The sequence below is a fragment of the Salvia splendens genome, chromosome 15, assembly GCF_004379255.2.
Source record: "Salvia splendens isolate huo1 chromosome 15, SspV2, whole genome shotgun sequence".
Classification (NCBI taxonomy): Eukaryota; Viridiplantae; Streptophyta; class Magnoliopsida; order Lamiales; family Lamiaceae; genus Salvia; species Salvia splendens.
In genome coordinates, this window is record NC_056046.1 from 243,259 (window position 1) to 263,421 (window position 20,163).

At 38.8% G+C, this 20,163-nt stretch overlaps 3 protein-coding genes across 4 annotated transcripts; 2 read left to right on the forward strand and 1 right to left on the reverse strand.

Annotated features, from left to right (window-relative positions):
- Positions 1-4,070: 4,070 nt before the first annotated feature.
- LOC121768465 (RNA exonuclease 4-like) lies at positions 4,071-7,134 on the reverse strand. Of its 2 annotated transcripts, none has more exons than XM_042164989.1 (10): positions 6,621-7,134; positions 6,203-6,274; positions 6,019-6,100; positions 5,813-5,891; positions 5,384-5,468; positions 5,011-5,119; positions 4,763-4,851; positions 4,609-4,673; positions 4,442-4,520; positions 4,071-4,311 (listed from the first exon to the last, which is right to left on the reverse strand). In XM_042164989.1, exons 2-10 carry the CDS (start codon positions 6,254-6,256, stop codon positions 4,180-4,182), a joined length of 774 nt encoding a protein of 257 aa, XP_042020923.1. In that variant the 5' UTR covers positions 6,257-6,274; positions 6,621-7,134; the 3' UTR covers positions 4,071-4,179. The 2 variants fall into 2 exon arrangements, with proteins under 2 accessions (XP_042020923.1, XP_042020922.1); XM_042164988.1 differs by having other exon boundaries at positions 6,203-6,277.
- A 3,764-nt stretch (positions 7,135-10,898) lies between these two features.
- Positions 10,899-15,797, forward strand: LOC121768463 (probable E3 ubiquitin-protein ligase ZFP1). Its single transcript, XM_042164986.1, has 7 exons — positions 10,899-11,032; positions 11,286-11,362; positions 13,382-14,071; positions 14,265-14,623; positions 14,761-14,859; positions 14,963-15,127; positions 15,479-15,797. Exons 3-7 carry the CDS (start codon positions 13,396-13,398, stop codon positions 15,611-15,613), a joined length of 1,434 nt encoding a protein of 477 aa, XP_042020920.1. The 5' UTR covers positions 10,899-11,032; positions 11,286-11,362; positions 13,382-13,395; the 3' UTR covers positions 15,614-15,797.
- A 520-nt stretch (positions 15,798-16,317) lies between these two features.
- LOC121768464 (homogentisate 1,2-dioxygenase-like) lies at positions 16,318-19,525 on the forward strand. The gene is made up of 9 exons (XM_042164987.1): positions 16,318-16,621; positions 16,708-16,938; positions 17,164-17,243; positions 17,634-17,801; positions 17,894-18,069; positions 18,211-18,280; positions 18,402-18,556; positions 18,837-18,920; positions 19,070-19,525. The coding sequence occupies exons 1-9, from the start codon at positions 16,407-16,409 to the stop codon at positions 19,289-19,291; spliced, it is 1,401 nt and encodes a 466-aa protein (XP_042020921.1). The 5' UTR covers positions 16,318-16,406; the 3' UTR covers positions 19,292-19,525.
- Positions 19,526-20,163: the final 638 nt, after the last annotated feature.

Here is a 20,163-nt window from a genome sequence, read left to right on the forward strand (position 1 = left end):
AATGGGAGTCCTGCCTGCCTTCTTGATGTAAATACAATCATCATATTCTGATTTGGAGAAGCCAATCTTGTGCATCTGTGCATCAAACTTCTTATTCCACTGTCTAGGACTTTGCTTAAGTCCATAAAGACTTTTCTGTAACAGGCACACCTTGCCTTCTTCTCCAGTCTTCACATAGCCCTCTGGCTGTTCCATAAAGATAGTCTCCTCTAGATCCCCATTGAGGAAGGCTGTCTTCACATCAAGCTGTTGTAGCTCCCAGTCTAGCTGGTTCACAACTGCCAACAAGATCCTAATCGAAGTGTGCTTAACAACTGGAGCAAATACTTCATTGAAATCAATTCCTTCTTGCTGTGTGAAGCCCCTAGCCACCAGCCTTGCCTTGAATCTGATTCTATCTTTATCAGTGGTCTCAATCTTTTTCTTAAACAACCACTTACAACTGATCAGCCTCCTTTCTTTTCCATCTGTAGTCAGTCTAGATTTATCCACCAAAATCCATGTTTTGTTCTTGAGTAAAGATTCCATTTCCTCATTCATGGCTTCAATCCACCTTTCTCTGTCTTTACTCTTCATGGCTTCTTTATATGTGAGAGGATCTGCAATATCAATGCCCTCAGCAGCACAAAGTGCATAGTAGACCACATCAGAAAACCTTTCAGGTGGTCTTGTATTTCTTCTGCCTCTATCTCTTGCTATCTGGTACTCTCTGGCAGAATCTGCTGTAGGCTCATCAATTTTTCTACCTCGAGCTAGAGCACCATCATCCTCTGGTTCAGACTCACTTTCTGAGTCAGAGGCTCCACCTGCTCCTTGGCAAAGTCCCACTGGCTCCACCTTGAGGAAATCACTCTCAACTTCATTGGAGTCCAGCTTCCTTTTTAAGTATGGCATCTGATCCTCCAAGAACACAACATCCCTACTCACCACCACCTTCTGCCTACCAGGCTCAATGCACCAGAGCCTATACCCCTTAACACCCCTCTGATACCCCAGCAATATGCATTTTAGAGCCCTAGCCTCAAGCTTACTTTGCCTAGCATGAGCATAGGCTGCACACCCAAACACCTTGTATTTTGAGTAGTCACTATGGGCTCCATACCACATGTAATCAGGAGTCTCAGACTTAAGGGCAGTAGATGGACACTTATTTATGAGATAGGCTGCTGTATACACAGCCTCTCCCCAAAATCTGTTGCTCAGACCAGAACTGAGTAACAAGCACCTTACTCTCTCTAGGATAGTCCTATTCATCCTCTCCACAACACCATTTTGCTGGGGGTTACCAGGAACAGTGCGGTGCCTCTTCATACCCTTCTCTTTGCAAAACAGATCAAACTCAGTAGACAGGAATTCCAAGCCATTGTCAGTTCTTAGGCATTTAACACTCCTTCCCTTCTCTAGCTCCACCTCTTTACACCATATCTTGAATTTTGTGAATGTCTCTGATTTTTCTTTCAGTATATACACCCACAGTTTCCTAGTGTAGTCATCAATAATAGCAAGGTAGTATTTCCCACCACCAATTGAGCTTACAGGTGAAGGGCCCCAGAGATCACTGTGTATGTAGTCTAATGGGGCTGTAGAAGAGTGAATACCTGTAGGATAGGGTGCCTTCTTTGCTTTTCCAAGTATACACTGCTCACAGGGGTCCATCTTGTTGAAATCTCCAGAGATCAGGCCCTTCTTGATGAGTTCTTTCAAGCTTCCTTCTGCTAGATGGCCCAATCTCTTGTGCCATAGCATTATGGAATCATCTGACACTGCATTGCTTTCTCCATCAACGGCCTTAGCCTTCAGATAATAGAGAATGTGCTCTCTGTCAGCCTCCATCATCACTGCATTCCCAGATTTCACAAGCATCTTTCCCTGACTCATCAATATGGTGAACCCTTTCTCCTCCAGCATTCCCAATGAGATGAGATTTCTTTTCACTTCCGGAATATACCTCACCCCAGTTAGGATCTTTATAGAGCCATCTTGCAAACTTAGCTTCACTTTCCCTATCCCTTTGATCTGACACACATGGTTATTTCCAAGAACTACAGTCCCTGATGCTTCCTGAAGTTCATGAAACCAAGATTTGTTGGGGCACATATGGAAGCTGCACCCTGAGTCCATTATCCACCTGTGACTGATCCCATTATCACTTACATTCATGAGTTGAGCAGGGGGATCAGTACTCTCTACACAATCAGAAGTGTTGTGGCCCTCAGAGGCTAGTTTTCTCTTCCAGGCATGGCAGTCCTTCTTCAAGTGCCCTGGTTTCTTGCACCAAAAACATGCTCTGGTTTCCTTCTGAGCATCAGAACTTGAGGGTTTAGAGCCCTCAAACTTTTTCTTGAAGTTCTGTTTTTTGAACTTCTTCACATTCAAGGCCTCTGCTGCTTGAACATTGGAGCTTGCAGAGCTTCTGCTGGTAGTCTTCTGGAGTTCCTTAGCCATCAAGGCCGAGTAGACTTCTGCATAGGTGATAGGCTTATCTCTGCCATAGATAATTGCATCACTCAACTGGTCATACGAGCTAGGCAAGGCATTCAATGTAAGAATGGCCTTGTCTTCATCTGAAATTTTAACATCCACAGAGCCCAGATCATCAATGATCTTATTGAACTCCTCCAACTGCTCTATGATAGATTTTTCACCAGAAAAACTATAGGCATAGAGCCTCTTCTTGAGATACAGCCGGTTAGCCAAAGATTTTGCCAGGTAAACTTCATCTAGCCTGTTCAAGATCTCCACCGCAGTCTTGGCTTCTTGAACTTCCCTCAAGACCTTATCTCCAAGGCACAGAATCACTGCAGAATGTGCCTTGAGCTGCATCTCCTCCATCTTTGCCTGAGCTTTATCATCAAGCATTGGAGCCTTTCCTTTCTCTTCTGTATTTGCAAGAACTGCGGCCAAGCCTTGTTGAATCAAGACCGCCTTCATCTTCATCTTCCACAGGCTATAATCATTCTTGCCTGTGAACTTTTCTGCATCAAGCCTTGCTGCCATCTCTGAAACCGTTTGATCCTCTGCAAGTCAGCTTCAATATCCCCTTCCCACAGACGGCGCCACTTGTTGGGATTCAATACGCACAAGACTTTCACACACTCAGGTGAATCACACACACACTCACAGTTGTATGATAACTCACAATGCAGAAGAACACACACTCACACTTAGAGTATCGAAGATGGTAATCTTGGAGAGAAAACTTGAAAACTCTTTATTGATTTTCACTACTGACTACGTACATGGTTTTGAGCTATTTAAAGCTCTACAATCAAGTAGCAACTGCTACTAACTAACTACAAGAAGAATCAAGAAAGCAAGAAGAATAACTGCTACATCTCGGCTAACTAACTGCTGCACCAACGGCTAGTTTCTCTAGGCCGAACTTCCTTCTCGGTTCAAGACCGAACTGTTGCTTCTTCTTTTTCGGCTCAAGACGAACTCTATTCTTGACTCAAGACCGAACTTTCTTTTCGGCTCACAACCGAGCACTCTCTTCGGCTCACAACCGAGCTCCCTTCTCGGTTCACAAACCGAACTCCTTTCTCGGTACACAAACCGAACTCCTTTGCTTCTCGGCTCAAGACCAACTGTCTTCTCGGCTCAAAGCCGAACTCAAAGCCGAGCTTCCTTCTTCTTCTGCTAGTTCCAAGCTAGTTCCAGCTCGGTAAGCCGAGCTTACCGAACTCCTTTCTGGCCGAGCTTCTTCCAACTGAAATGAGCACTCCATTATTACAGGCAGATTTGGTGTTCTCGCCAATTTGGTCGAGAAAGGTATGTTCCTGGGCTATGATGATAATTTTCTGAGCCTAACCTGCTCGGATGCCATGTAGAATTGGGTAATTTGTGTTATATTATTCACAATGAATTAGTACATCATATATAGACCTAGGGATTATTATACATGGTAAGATTTTCCACAATCAAATCTCCCTAATTTGTAGTCTAAATATCTCGTTCAATCTTCTCCTGATTTGGTGTGATTCCCTTATTGATTGCATGATATTCTGTAATCTCCAACACAAAGCCACATGCCAATATGCCAATATGTAAATAAGAAGAAAGAAGTAAGACGCACAACAAAGGCAGAGACATTTTCATCATCCAACAAGAATATTTGGTACAATGAGATAATAAATTGTAACATTCTGATTTATCAATGAGTTTGAGCTTTCACCCTTCTCATGTAAATTTCTTCTTTTTGGGCTTCCGTTTCTTCTGTTTTTCCTTGAGTCTCTTGAAATCCTTGGCGCTCTTCTCCCATTGTTTCCTGTGTCTCTGGTAAAGCATCATAGCAGCTCGGGCATCTTCGACCTGAAAAAGAATGGAAAACAGAGTGAATAATGCCCACAAAGATCAACTGTCAAATATATCCAGAAAAAGGAAGAAAAAAGCTAACACAAAATGCACTAAAAGAATGATATCGAACTGGGAGAAGTCTAACCGGACAGTGCTCGCCGTTTTGAATATCAACACTGAGAAATTCAGCTGCAAGGTTCTTCAATGAGCGACTCCGTCCTTCCCTGGTTAATCCACAATACATCAAAATATGAGTCATGCCAATTTGCACACAATATACAAACAAGATCACACAGTTGGTATGAGAGTTACTTCAGAAATGGAGCATATTGTGCTGTATCTCGTATATCCTTCTTTGGATGTGTCAACAGCAATGCCTAAACAAAACATCAAGGCATAGGCTTAAAATGTGTATTTGGATCAGATAAATAATGGTGTAAATGTAAAGTCCGCAGCAAATACTTACTTTAAGATCATTGTGCAGCGCATGACCTACAAGGATCTTGCCATCGACCATCTCTGCTACTTTCTTTTGAACAACATTGAAATCTTTAGCTGCAAAGACAACAGAAATGTGAACAAATTTGTAAGTCAAGAGTAAACTAAAGTGGGAATTGCATCATATTGAAAACTAAAAACACGAGAAAAAATATTCTACTAGTGTCGAAACAATACAAAATTTGAAAATTTGATTGCAAAATATAAAATACCTACCCTTTTTCAAGTCACGCGGCCGAATCCCACTTATTTCAGTACGGAAATCAACAACATATTCCAGTGGGCGTACATACTCGTCATACACAACATTTCCCCATTTGTTTACCTGCCATATACTAGCGTTGATTCAGTAACCAAACGAGTAATGTGTGTCCACATCTTGTCAAGATACGTATGCCAAGTGAAAACACAGGACTAAACTACCAGATACCAAACGATGAATGTAAATCATCGAACCCAACCCAGAGGATGAGACTCTACAGTGGCAGAGTGCACATGATAGCAATCTGAATCGGTACATGCTTCATGGCATCAGTGTTTGAAATATTCGTTGCACGGTATTAGAAAAGCAGAACAAGGAAAAAAGTACCAGCGTTACTCGTCCAAGAGCACTCTTGTTTCCCAGTGAGCTAACACCAACCATTTCACAATCCATGGCAACCATATCTGTGAGACTGCCAGGGGTAGTATGAGTATGGAACATGTACGAAACACCATGCAGAAAATCATGAAGAAGCAGGAGAAAACGATTCCACAAGCCAGCTAATCTAAACAGAAGTTACGAATCATGGTCGATTTCAATAATAATATAATTAGATTCCCAGACTTCTTTATGAACAAACACCACATTTGTTTTACACTTAGTAGTCGAAATATTAAGTACTAAAATACCAAAACATGCCTTGTTGTTTTCACATTTCAACAGAAACTCAGTTGGTTATTTGTACAACATTAAATAACTAGTAGTAACCTCAATTCCACCCAAATATTACCAAACGTCGTCAGCAATGAAATTAACCTGCAGTCAGAGGAAATAGGAATCAACGGATTTGGTTTTGGAGCTTGTGGCTCCTCATTCGACCTCTCCTTCCGCTTCCCTATTCATCCCAAAACATAAGTAACTCAAATCTTAACAAAATGTTCCCCTCACAAACAGCACCCACATATACAAACACAAGAATAAAGAAATCAAGAAATTAAACCCTACATACAGAAAGCGGATACCTAATATGCTTTTCGACGTTTCTGTGTTTGACTTATTTGAGTGCTTGGAAAAATTATTCTCGGAGCCATTGATTTTCAGCCTCTGCACGCATTTTATGAGTTAAACAACGATTCGAACTGAATTCAATTCTATATCATATGCACACGTATAACAAATTCAAAGTACACCGAAAGAGAAGAGTACCTCCTGAAGCTGAGTCCAGTTGGGGTTGAGAATTTTCTTGAGTTTGGTTGCCATTTCCCCTTCACTTCGACCCTTCTGTTTAAAATTTATCAAATCAACAAACCACATACACCAACAGTTTAGGAAGAAAATTATCTTGAGAACAACAAGCTTTGCACTATAACAGTGCATTGAATTTTTAAAAATTGCACACCAAAACCGAAAAGGGGGACTTGATCGATTAATCAAACCAAACAAATACTACCAAATTTCTGTTGCCCAACAAAATATTCAACATAAAAGAGCAACTGCAAAATACAAATGATGCCCAGAATGTTCCTAAAACACAAAACATCAAAAAACTAGTCCAGTTCATCAAACCCTAAGATTAAAAATTAGAGCCTAATAGAAATGAAGGTGAGTTGGTGAGGTGACTGACTGTGGAGGCCGGAGCTGAGAGACGAGATTACTGCCTTCTTCGAATGCCGGACCGACGGAGACGGAAGCTCCGACGCGGAGCGAGCTCGAGGGTCGGAGGCGGAGTTCAGGACCTGCCGCTGCTGGCTGCTGGCTGGTGTAATGATGAGGCTCAGATACAGGCGGAGTCGGAGAAAAGGCGCGGGGACCGGCGGGCGGCGGCAGTTCTGGTTTTCTGTCAATTTCAAAATTCAGTTGTGCAATTTGATTGAGTTCTTCTGTTCTTGCCTAAGCCCTAAACCCTAAAGCGAGAACTGGGTATAATTATCTTCTGTTCTAAATTTGTAGTATGTTTATGCATCCATTAATAAAAGAAGAGATAAATTTGAATAAAATATTTAAATGCATAAATATTGATGATTAATTATCTTATGCGCCATTTAAGTTTTCATAGATATGAGGAGGTAGCGTCCGACGATGAGGCTAAGCAACAATCCTGAAATGGAGGACAAGAAAAGGTCGGAGGAGGAGGAGGAGGTAACAACGGTGGAGGCTAAGTGAAGGATGGGGATGCTCTGCCGAAAAATGGTAGCAAATGTGAATCAGTTACTCCCTCCGTCCGGCAATAGCAGTCCCATTTCTCTATGGCACGAGTTTTAAGAAACTAGTTGATTATAATAATAGTCGTGTGTTAATTGAATTTGGAACCAACTTATTTAATTTATATATTCAACTTTTATTACTTTAATTACAATTGTAGTATTCTGATTTTTTTTGTATTACTTTAATTACAATTGCAGCCCCATTCAAATCAATTTCTAATCAAATTCATAAGAACAGATTTAACGAGATCCACACTCCAATTCAAATTCAACTAAATTGCAGTATAATCTGGAGAATAAACCAAGAACAAAACCAATTTCTCAATTTCGTCAAATTCAACTAAATTTAACGAGAACCACACTCCAATTCAAATTCAACAAAACCAATTCAAATTCAACTAAATTGCAGATTTAACGATACCGAATTGAAGCAAAAAGTAAATCAAATTCATAAGAGCAGAAGAAGAAGAGGAAGACAGTGAGGCGGCGGCGGGCGATTAGGGTTTGATAGGAGATGGTGGAGGCGGCGGACAATTTGGAGGCGGTGGAAATGACAGGCGAGGAGGCGATGGAGACAACGAGCGAGAAGGAGGCGGTGGTGGCGACGGAACAAGTAGGGGCGGTGGAGGCGATGGTGGCGACGGAGCGAGAAGGAGGCTGTGGGCGAGAAGGAGCAATGGAGGCGGCGGGCGATTAGGGTTCCCGAGAGAGAGTGTGTGAGAATGGGGGAGAGAGACTGAATTTCTCAATTGTGCGAGGCGGAGTGTTCAGTGTAGAAAATTAGGGAATTGATTTGGGGTTTTTTTTATGGCAGTTTTGAAATTTATGTGGATAAGTAGGGGTGGTTATTGTTTCCAAATATGGCAAGTAGAACCGGGACTCCTATTCCCGGACATCCCAAAACGGAAAAACGGGACTGCTATTGCTGGACGGAGGGAGTATTTGCTATAAATAGGGGTGGGTCGGTACGGCGTGCCATACGGCCTACCGTACCGGAAAGTACGGTATGACAAAATTCAATACCAATACCGATACCGTATCGAATTTTCGGTATACCGAAATTCCGGTATACCGGAAATTCGGTATGATATTTTTTGATATCGTTACCATACCGTTATTACGGTATACCGTACCGTGTTTCGGTATACCGTAATAACTGTATGGTAACGGTAACGGTATACCGAAAAATAATTGGTTTCTTGATTTGTTCATTTACTAATTGGTTTCTCGATTGTTCATTATTTTTTGCTATCGGTAATTCGTCCATCACTCTATTCAATTTTATATTTTGGTTAGCATGTTATCAAGTATCAAATTATATTTGTTGTTGCAGATAATGTTGATCTTTAAGTATCTTTTAATATATATTTATGGATTATTTTGATTACATATATTCAGAATTTTATCCCATAATCATGGTTAATGATAAAATGAAGGTACTTATTGATTATTTTTGGCTATTTAGACCAATAGTAGTAATAATTGGTCTTATAAATAAAATCTCCAAATAGATTTACAAGTGTAATGAAATAAAGATTCAATTTTTTCCCCTAGACTTTAATTTCAATCTATCATTATAAACATGCATACAAATTCTCAAAAATATTAACAAGGCACGGTCTTCCTTTGATTTGAATAAATTTTTAAAATACTAGCAAATAATATTTTTTTAATGTGAAAATACTAAAATTCAACATATATCAAAATTTGGCTCATTTGTTGGTTATGATGAGTATATTTTAAAGTTAAGGGTTTAGGATTTAGGTTTCAAGGTTTAGGTTTTTAGTGTATAGGGTCGCTATATTGCAATGAAATGAATCTCGACTAGAAAGTGTCTCACCAGTGCAATATTAAATTATTGCAACGTAAACTTGCTCCTACAGTTATAACTCAACGGTTAATTCATATTTTCACAGATTTAAAATGCTTTTTAATTTTAAGTCTGATATTTAAATGTCAAGACAGTTTATTAAAATGTCAACACAAATATGTGTTGAAATTTTAATGTGATCGTATTGACATTTTTAAGAAAATGTAGCATTTAAACACACTCTTATGTCTATGTGGGGTTAATGTGATTGAAAAAGTATAATCCATTTTTTTACTATCTCTTTGTCTATAAATATAACTTCCATCCACTTCAAATTCTTTTACTTCACAACAAAGAGCTACCATCAAGATTTCCGACCCCTCTTCATCCTCTTCAAATTTTCCTTCCAATTCTTGTTCTTGCAACCATTGAAGTTTATTTTTCAAGAGTCTCCGACGAATCGCATCGTTCATTGTTTCTACCGATTCATTTTTGTCAAAGAAGGTATATTTGCTCACTTTTCCTCATTCCTTTCGTTTGAACCATGTTCTTGAATCCTACATGCATGTAGTGGGTGTATGAATCATAGATCGCAAAGTTAATCGGTGGGAAAGTGAGTTTGCTTGAGAACTTTGATAGTTATGCGATTTTTGATTGAGTTGTGTGAAGTTTGATTTGAATCATTGGTGAATGATCTAAGTTTATGTGCAAACATGTTTAAGAGAGTCTTATCAAGCATAATTGTGTGTTATAAGCATGAGAATTTGTGTTTTGATGATTAGGAAAGAAACCCTAATTTCGAAATTTTGAGTCTGAAATCTGTGACGTTCGAACAGTATTTCCTGATGTGTGATTGACCTATCAAATGGTCGAATTTTGATATAAAAATTTTGAATGATTGATGAGAAAGTGGGGAGATTGATTGTCTGGCCAGACTTTGAAATGTTTTGTGTTCTCGTGATATTTCTTAACTACATATAAAACTCGAGATCACTGGTATGGATGACATAACTGTTTGTTATGAAAATGTTTTCGGCATGAGCCCATTGAGTACAACAAGTACTCAGCCCTGCATGTGTTTTCCCTATGTGCAGGTTGAGCGGGATGTTGCGGTGGATGTTGAGTCGGCATAGGGAATATGGATGCGTTGTGTCTTCATACATAGGCGTCATCCTTAACTCTCTTTGAAACCTTATTTCCGCTGCTATATTTTTGAACTAAAATATTATTCTTTAAGCTAATTGAGCATTTCTTATGAACTGTTATCCTTAAATGCTATTCTTAATGTTTGTCCCTTGGTCACGATCGCCTCGTTTGTAACACCCCTGGGGTGGGCGGGCGTGACACTGTGTTTAGCCTAATGGTAAATGTATTTTAAATTTATTGTGTTCTATAATAGTGTATTTATATTTTACTATTTTTTATTTGATTAAAATTAAATATAAAATTTCTAAATTCTTTTTTTAAAATTAAGTAATGCACGCTTTTCATTTAGTAATTTAGGTTATTTTTTAATTTAGTAATTTAGTTTAGTAATGTAGTTTTTTTAAAAAATTTGTGGTGTTTCATATAATATATTTGGATATTTTAGTAATTAAAAATAAAAAATAATAATATTAAAAATTAAAAGCAAATTGAGTTTAATTGACAGGACACCCATTATAGAAAAGAAGGGGTATGCTGACGTGGCAACCATTAGGTTCCCACTAGGCTTCCACTAAGACATCTGCTTTGGATGCATAGATAGATAGATGAAATAATAATAAAAATAATAATAGTGGAAGAAATAAGAATAATGCCTTGGAAAGATAATGATGCCCAAAGTATGACGTAACATCCTCTATGAACATACGTACACAAGGAATCCATAAAAGGTAAAACATTAACCATCATTATAAACATCAAGGGAGATTATAATTTACTTCTGATTTTTCATTAAAACTCCCTTTCTCTCCAAATTGCAGGAAACCCATCTTTCGTTCAGATCCGTAATCTTTATCCTCTCTTCACCCCTTCAATTTGGTTAGTTTTTTTGGGTAATTATGATCAACAATTGAAATAATATTTCAAAATACAGTTTTTTCATCTTTCCGATAATCTCCCGACTTCAGTTTTGTACGCACTTATACATATATGCAAATACATACATTTTGCTATTAAGGGCATAGTCTTGGTCAATTTTGATTGAATTGCAGTTTTGATGATCATTAATCACTGCTCATGCATGTTTCTTGATTAGGGTTTTCGCCCCCTTTTCTTGTTTTGCTCTTTGCAGGAGTTGTAAGTTGCTATTTAATTGATTTATTGTGGCTATCAAAGATTGGAGCTTTTGGGGCTTTTACATGATAAAAGGTTAGTTTTTTTAATTTCTGTTTTACATTTTATGTTTTTTTTAAAAACATTTTAAGTGTTTTTTTAGCTTAGATGATGGTACTTGGATCTTCATCACCTGTTTCATATATGTCCCTGTATTGATTAATTATGTGGTTTTGGTTACAATGTGGTTATCTTTTATAGCATGCTCCATTTTTAGTGGAAATGAAGAGGATTGACTGAAGATATGAAATGTAGATGCACAAATTATTTCCACACCGATTAGCTGTTTTCTTGTTCTTTCCAAGCAGTATTTGGTTTATCGAAAGGATTGTACTAGGACTTCAATGATTCTACCAGACTTGGTACATTGATGAAAATCTGGACTTGCTGAGACCGTTATATCAATGTACCTGTATCTTAGTATACATAAGGGCTTTGTGGCTGGGTCCCTCAGTTTCCATGACACCATTTTAAGCACATCTACTTTCACCCTCGATTTTAAGACATCCAGATCTTATGCCGTGTAAATGAAGATGTTAAAAATATATTTTTGGGATTTCTTGTCGTGTTAGCTTATTTCTGTCAAATCTACTTCAGAAGGAGGACGTGTGGAATAATTTTGCCATTGAAAATTTGAAATATAGATTGGTCATTATTTTGTGTATGTAAATTTGGAAATTGATATGGCGGTAGATATGAATAATAGTACTTGTGTGTATGAAACAAGAGATTAACACTTAATACTTGGATTGGGAAACAAACCGGAAAACCAAAAACGTAGAAGGTTCCCTAAGGAAAAATTCCTTGCCCAAAATTATAGCTGAATCAAAATTTATTCTTCCTGAACCAATCTAATGTATTTCCAGTATTTTTATGATATACCTTTGGGTCTGGAGACAATCGAATACGAGACTAGCCCAAAAAGAAACTTCAATACATAAATGAATAAAACAACTTTAACTAATTCCTTCCACCCCCTATATCGAACAATTTGTGATTTCGTATCATATGGTAACTGGTCTTTTTGACAGATATAGGAGTTTAATCTAGGGTTATGAGCTAAAAGAAGTGAACACGACAAACTCATATATATTAGAAGCTGTTTCATTAAATTTTTTAGATGGTTTCCAAATGTGAAAACTTCAAATTAAAGTGGAAAAGTTCAGTATTTTGGGGTGAAAAATGTATTCAGTGGCACACATTCGTTCAGTAATTTAGGCTTTTGTTTATTGCTTGATAGTTGATTCCGATTGAAAATTTTCTATTTGTCAAATCTAGTTATTAATGTGCCAGCTCAGACATGTTATTAATACCTTAAAAGCAAATTAATCTTTTCCTGTGCTCAATATTAACATATAATCGTTAATGTTGTTATCACTAACCATCTTCAGCCTGTAAATGAACACATGCTACATATATACATACATGCTTATGTTTGTGTGTCTTGTCAGAGCTTGAAATTGAGTACTTACTTTCTTGGTTTTCTGTTGAATAATATCCCAGGGTAAAAATTGCTGTCTAATCTGTTCCTTTTCCCATCTTTTCTATTAGTATTATTTACCTTAAACACTAAAATTTAACTATTTTCTAACCAAATCCTCTGATTGGTAAATTCATGAATATACTTTAAAGTATGGATTTTAACATTGATATTTACTCTGGTTCTCTTTTGTTCTTAATGCTATCTTCGACTAGAAAATAAACTTTATGCAGTTTCACCTCTATATATCCGTTTCCTAATGGTATCCTTTTCTTCCCCTTTATGTCTCAGTTTGTCGGTTTATTTTACCTGCTGTTTGGTGGATAAAGTTGCTTTCTTTTTTCTTTTCTATATTAGCTGCACTGAATAGGTTTTACTTTTTCTATGAGACAATGCTGATCGAAATAAAGACTCCAATAAACTAATTTGTACATACTATTGTAACTCAAAGTCGTCTGATTAGAACCTTTTTGCTATGCTTGGTCTCTTGTCAATTACTGAATAAACTGATGGTAAAACTAAAGATATGTCAGAACGACCATGCTTATATGTATTGTTGTATCTGTTTTGTATAGGCACCTGAGTGGACATGGGGCATCGGAATATTCAGTTCATGAGACATATGATTGATCTAGAAAACGATCAAGGCCCCGGCCAGCAACCCCCTGATCCTTACATCTTTTATCCCAGTGTCCCGAACTTCCCTCAGACTAACCTTCAGCCGGTTGTTCCTGCTCCAGGAAGCCAGTGTAATTTCAACATTCATCCGATGCCAGATTGTCATGATAATACTGTCTTCTATGGTATGCCACCATACAATGGCGTCCCACCTCAATATAATCCATTTTTGGCACCGCCGTCTGGAAGAAGAGATTTTCCTGTACAAGTAAATCATGGGGCTCCCGATCAATTTCCGTTGTCAACAACTCACGGGATTGTTGGTATTCCTACAGACAGCTACTGCAGAAACATGCCCTGCTCAGATGGCGTCCGTGGGGTTCCTAATTATTACCGTCAAAATGCTTCAGCTGGCCCTAGTTCTTCGGTTACCCCTATAATTGCTAGGCCACCTGAGCCTGATATTACTCGGGCTAACACGGCCAGTTATGTGCCACTTGAATATGGTGGGAATAATGTGAGTATGGTAGGAGTGCAGTCTGTCCAGGCTCATAATGCTAATCGTGTGATCCATGGAAACTATATCGCGCCACCCGTTCCATTGCCTGGCAACCCTTGGTTGGATAGCAATTTTCATCCGAACAACGGTAATACTGCCTGGCCACATTCTTGTAATTTACCATATGGACTTGGTAATTGTGTAGCTCTTACGTTATAACATGTATGTAGCATTGTATCTCTCATTTATTATATTTTTCAGTGTTTTCCTCTATATCATGTGTCTCACTCTATTTTATTCTTACGCCTTTGTATCTCTATCCGTTTCTCTTGACGTATCAGCTAGTGCGAATGGAGTGTGTGTTGAAGCCGGTGTACAAGGTTATCCGTTAAGAACCATTAACAGAGCTCCAGCTGGCTTTATGCATCCTCCATATGCTCCAGGTCATCCTAGCCAACACCATCCAACTCAACCGTTGCAACTGCTCACTGTTAATCGCCCATCAAATAGGATCCCCACGAATAGTTCGTTGAATACAGGCATAATTCCTACTCTAGATGTAGCAGATGTTGGGCCTACATTTCTGGCGCCTGTTCCACCCACAGGTTTTCGGTTGTACAGGCCTCACCGAAGAGAAATCATAATTGATCCAAACATCAGACATCGCAACCTTCCTCATTTAAGAGTTTTACCTGAAGATGTAACTTTTTTTATCCCCCTTTCCACTTCAGCTCTCGTTTTCAAGATGTACTTGTTGGTCATAAGATGTGCTCGTGAGATATACACACTGTGAAGTTATGGTGATTGTTAACCTTTCCTGTTTGCGATCATGTTTAGGAAGTTGCGCTGCTTGAGATTTCTGGCCATCATGAAATTGGAGCTACCGTTGATCAGCACCGAGATCTACGTTTGGATATAGATCACATGTCTTATGAGGTAATTGGAGAGTTTAAATTCCCCCCCCCCCCCAGTTAGGCATATCTGATTCTCTAATTGGGTTCTAAGTTTAAAGTTTTCGAATTTGACATCGTATTTGCAGGAACTTCTTGCATTGGGAGAACAGATGGGCAGTGTTGGCACTGGATTATCGCAGGAATTCGTTCAAAATAATTTGAAAGTACGAACTTTTAAACTGCCCCCAACTCGTGTCGAGCTTGAAGTGACAAATGATCTGCAAAGAACTAACTTTTGTGTTGTATGCCAGGTATATTTTACAACTGTCTGATGAGTTGAAACTGTATTTACTATGCCAAGTTAATTGATGTGTTTCTTTTCGGCCTGGGATTTAGGAAAGTGATGTTTAGTGAGTTAGGGAGAGAGACTAAAGTAGATAAGTAAAAAGAGATTAAAAAGGGATGATTTTTGCAAAAGAGGAAATGTCCTCTTAAGGAATAAGAAATGCTATGATTTTACAATCAACGCACGTATTCTTGTATCCTAATTTATTTCAATAAGTCCATATTGCTACTAGCATGGATGTTTCAATGATCTTGATTTGATTAGTGAAATATGATCATCTGCCATTGTGACGACTGATTCGGGTTCTCTATCTTAGAGTGATTATGAACCTGAACAAAAGATCGGAACCCTCGGATGCGGCCATGAATACCACAGTGACTGCATCAAGAAGTGGTTGCTGGTGAAGAATAGTTGCCCGGTATGCAAATCCCCAGCTCTGAGAGCCGACTGACTGACGTTGGCCCGAAAGTTTGAACCTCTTGCATTTAAAACTCTTGGTAATTATTCTATAATCAAGACTTACTTGATTCATGTATTTTTGTATATACATGCAAAAATATGACTCCCCCAAATTGTATAGACCCATTTGTTTGCTGTGGTTATTCATGAAATGCAGTGTTTAAATTGTACTATAATTTTAATTTGCCATGTTTTGAACTTGTTTAAAATTAGAATTACAAAGTACTACCTCCCGTCCCAACTTAATATACATTTGTATTCCTTTTTGGGTTTGGGATGTCCCAAGTTATATAGAGTTTGGATTTTGACGTGACCTCGTAACTTACCAAAATTTTCAATTTAACATTGAAGTAATCGTTGTACCCATTTTTTTATCATCATCTATTATATGCGGAAAATATAGACAAAATCTATATTTATAACTAAAATTAACACCTGAACAAATGATTTACAACAAAAAAAATTGCACTTTTACTTCGCAGTCTTGGAGTGACCAATATCGATAAATCCATTACTAAAACGTGCTTGTAAATTCGCTGCAGCAGTTCTTCAATTAGAAAAATTGGCCTATAATCTTTCACCTAATTTAGTTTCATAATATTAGTACTTCCTAATCCAATCAATAATAGTAGCATCAAATAGATTAAAAGAAAAAAAAAATCAATTTAACAGGCACGTGTCGAAAGCAGTAGTAGTCGTCTCCAGTCTAACTGATCCACACGCATGAAATTCCTAATTTGAGCATTTTCCCATACACTTCCTCTGCTATCTTTCACTAACCAACAATGTCTGCCGAAGAAACCAACACCGCGGCGGCGCGGACGCCCTTTCCGGCCGAGCTGATCTACAACTCCGGCTTCGGTAACCACTTCTCGTCGGAGGCGGTCTCCGGAGCTCTCCCTCACGGCCAGAACAGCCCCCTCCTCTGCCCCTACGGCCTCTACGCCGAGCAGATCTCTGGCACATCCTTCACTTCTCCACGAAAGCACAATCAGCGGAGGTCGTAGTCAATTCCAGCAAATTGCTTTCGTATCTCGGAATCAATTGCTGTTTTTTGCTGATGATTTGGCGTTTTGGTGCACGCAGCTGGCTGTATCGCGTGAAGCCGTCCGTTACGCATGAGCCGTTCCGACCTAGAGTTCCCGATCACGTGAAGCTCGTGAGCGAGTTCGATCGTTCGAACAGCTCCGCCACGCCCACTCAGCTCCGATGGAAGCCGGCGGATGTTCCGGAGGCGCCGACTGACTTCGTCGACGGTTTGTACACTGTGTGCGGCGCTGGAAGCTCGTATCTTCGGCATGGTTTTGCAATTCACATGTAATTACTATAACTTCAGTTTTTTAATGTTACTCAACTTGAGTTATTTTTATTTATTTTCGGGCCATTTGATTTCATACATGGATAGAGATAGATAGTTTATAAACTGCGCAACTCTCAGGTTATGAGTCAGCTGTTAATGATTTGTGCTCATTATTGCATTCCTCATATTGAGATGGACGTAGGGGTGAACTTTTGAAGACTCAAATGCTAGCGTGCTTGTAGGTATGCTGCCAACGTATCAATGGATAACTACGCATTTTGTAGTGCAGATGGAGACTTTTTGATTGTTCCTCAGCAAGGAAGTAAGTTATGATAACTGTACATAGTTTAGCAGTTAATGTGTGCTTTCTAAATACTAATTTACTCAGGGAGGAGATACAATAACAATATCCTGATTGGTACTAATGATATACGGGAAACAAATAAACATAGTCTGGATGAATTTCATTTCATTTCGTTTGCTGCTGTCTTTGTTCCTCTACTGTGTTCTTTCTCTACTCTCTTCTTTCACTATCTTTCTTAGAGTCGGTGTTTTCACTGTTTTGGGTTTACAGACATAATGAACTCAAAGGTTTGACTAAGGGTGTGTGGGATAATGTGATGTTATTGCTGCTTTACACTCTGGTCAGGTGGTTTGAATACTACCAAAAGTAAAAGTAAACCTATCTCACATTATTATGCTGATCATTTAGGGTTGTGGATCACTACTGAATGTGGAAGATTACAAGTATCTCCTGGTGAGATAGTAGTCATACCTCAGGGTGTCCGTTTTGCTGTTGATCTGCCAGATGGGCCATCAAGGGGGTACGTAGCCGAAATATTTGGCAGTCATTTCCAACTTCCTGACCTTGGACCTATTGGTACGTCCCTCAGAACTTCCCTGTAGGGCAATGTTACCTTGAGCAAGTAAATAAATCTGTTAATTGTATTTTTTGTATGCTCTGGAGTGTAGGTGCTAACGGTCTAGCTTCTTCAAGAGACTTTCTGGTTCCTGAGGCCTGGTTTGAGGATGTCCCATGTCCTGGTTATACCATCGTGCAGAAGTTCGGTGGTGAACTCTTCACTGCAAAACAAGATTTCTCTCCTTTCAATGTGGTGGCTTGGCATGGAAATTACGTCCCTTATAAGGTACTAGTATTTTGGTTTATAAGTAGTTGTACGTGTGAAAAGGGTATGGTGGGGTTTCTCATCAATTATACTACATATGTAAGCCGATCAGTTAAAGAATTACGTTGATGCTAGCCTAATGAGTGCCTTTTATGCTCCCAGTATGATCTAAGCAAATTTTGCCCGTATAATACTGTCTTGGTTGATCACGGGGATCCATCAATAAATACAGGTATAGCTAGCATGATCATTGCTGTAATTACTTCCTACAGCCTTAGTTTTCTTGCTAGATGATAATTCATTAAATGCTGGTATTTTTGTTTTTTCTTCTAACCCCCCAAAGTTCTATGCAGTTCTGACAGCTCCTACTGATCGACCTGGAGTAGCATTGCTTGATTTTGTCATTTTTCCACCTAGATGGTTGGTTGCTGAACACACATTCCGCCCTCCATATTATCATCGCAACTGTATGAGTGAATTCATGGGTCTAATTCATGGTGGATATGAGGTATACCATATGCTAAGGGCCAGTTTGGTAGGAAAGATAAATAAACAAAACATAACAAGAACACACAATTTAGATCATACAACTTCAAGATAGATGAACTATTTACCTTACCAAACTGCTCCTAATAGCATAGATAATGTTGATGTACATGATTGTTTATTTCTATATTTGATACAGCTTGATGATCTGATGAGTGAAATGGTAGTTAAATAGGAAAACCAAGGTAGAAAGCATGTCATGTCCCTTTACCTGTCATTGACATGATTTGACTTATAATCAGGCAAAAGCTGATGGATTTCTTCCAGGCGGTGCAAGCCTTCACAGTTGCATGACTCCCCATGGTCCAGATACAAAAACATATGAGGTAATGCACTCACACTTTTAAGACTTAGCAAGCCAAAAATTATGTTCATTTGCTTGTCTCGGTTGATTTTAGATCATGCCATAAACCTCGCTAGTAGATATAGATGGCACGTCTCTGTAGTTTCATGATGACATATCAAAATTTAACAGGCCACAATTGCAATGGAAAATGAAGCAGAACCCAAAAGAATCTCTAATACCATGGCTTTCATGTTCGAGTCATGCCTGATGCCTAGGGTCTGCCCGTGGGCACTCAAGTCTCCCTACATGGATCATGAATACTACCAATGCTGGATCGGTTTGAAATCCCACTTTACCCGTGAACCCCTTAGAGTAGATAGCCAAGAGGGAAAGAACGAGGATGGCACATAGGACTTGAAAGTGGTAAGAACTAGCAAAATCAGCTGTGCGTTTCGTGTGGCCAGTGGTGTATATAGATGTATGTAGATTAAGACAGAATGGTACTGCAACTGCTGGTGAAGAATCTGGTGATGTAAATATAGCTATAGAATCTTATGTCAATCATTTGGTGAAAACTAATGTCTGTAGATTGAGACTGGCTTTGCATTAGACAAGTCCGTTGTATTGATAGATATAATTTGCTCTCTCCGGCCCGGCATGTTAGGTTCAACCATACGAAACTGGGATAAGTTTTAGATAACGGAATTCATGCACCTGGATCTGCCATTGAAGAACCTTAACCTGTCACACCGTGTCTTATATAAACAGTAGGTAAAAGGAACATAACTTTCTTAAGAAAATAATTGAATCGCCTGAATATTTTTTTTTATCATAGACGTGGTACAAAGGCTCGAGCTGAGCAACAAAGTCGCAGTATAGAAATATAGAATAGATAGCAAGAACATTTAGTGTAGAATGAGAGTTGAAAACTGAACTGTACTATTCAGTGTGACAAATGACAATTATAATAGTGATATAGTTATATTTGGTTAGGGCAGTGGAGCAGCTACAGACATGAGCTGGGACATGTTAGAATCATATGTCCACCCCACCCCCCATGTGCACTTCTTAGCCCCCACCCCCTCTTTGCTTTGTCCCCAAATTACAAGCACATGCATCTCTCTCTCTCAATTTCTTGGTGGTTCCCACTCTACCAATTGGCCTATGGACATTTCTATCTTAGTAATTAATTTGAACCATTATTAAAATACATCCACATGGCACCTAATATGGATTGACTAAGAATTACCAACTCTAATAAACCTTATATGAATTGACTGAGA

Excerpts from the sequence above, each read along its gene's own strand:
- LOC121768465 (XM_042164989.1), bottom strand. The coding sequence starts at position 6,256 with ATGGCAACCAAACTCAAGAAAATTCTCAACCCCAACTGGACTCAGCTT. Across the intron at positions 6,101-6,202 it reads ACTGGACTCAGCTTCAGGAG|AGGCTGAAAATCAATGGCTC; the intron begins GTACTCTTCTCT and ends AAATGCGTGCAG. Across the intron at positions 4,312-4,441 it reads AAAACGGCGAGCACTGTCCG|GTCGAAGATGCCCGAGCTGC; the intron begins GTTAGACTTCTC and ends ATTCTTTTTCAG.
- LOC121768463 (XM_042164986.1), top strand. The coding sequence starts at position 13,396 with ATGGGGCATCGGAATATTCAGTTCATGAGACATATGATTGATCTAGAA. Across the intron at positions 14,860-14,962 it reads TAGATCACATGTCTTATGAG|GAACTTCTTGCATTGGGAGA; the intron begins GTAATTGGAGAG and ends TCGTATTTGCAG. Across the intron at positions 15,128-15,478 it reads ACTTTTGTGTTGTATGCCAG|AGTGATTATGAACCTGAACA; the intron begins GTATATTTTACA and ends TCTCTATCTTAG.
- LOC121768464 (XM_042164987.1), top strand. The coding sequence starts at position 16,407 with ATGTCTGCCGAAGAAACCAACACCGCGGCGGCGCGGACGCCCTTTCCG. Across the intron at positions 16,939-17,163 it reads CATGGTTTTGCAATTCACAT|GTATGCTGCCAACGTATCAA; the intron begins GTAATTACTATA and ends GCGTGCTTGTAG. Across the intron at positions 18,557-18,836 it reads TAATTCATGGTGGATATGAG|GCAAAAGCTGATGGATTTCT; the intron begins GTATACCATATG and ends ACTTATAATCAG.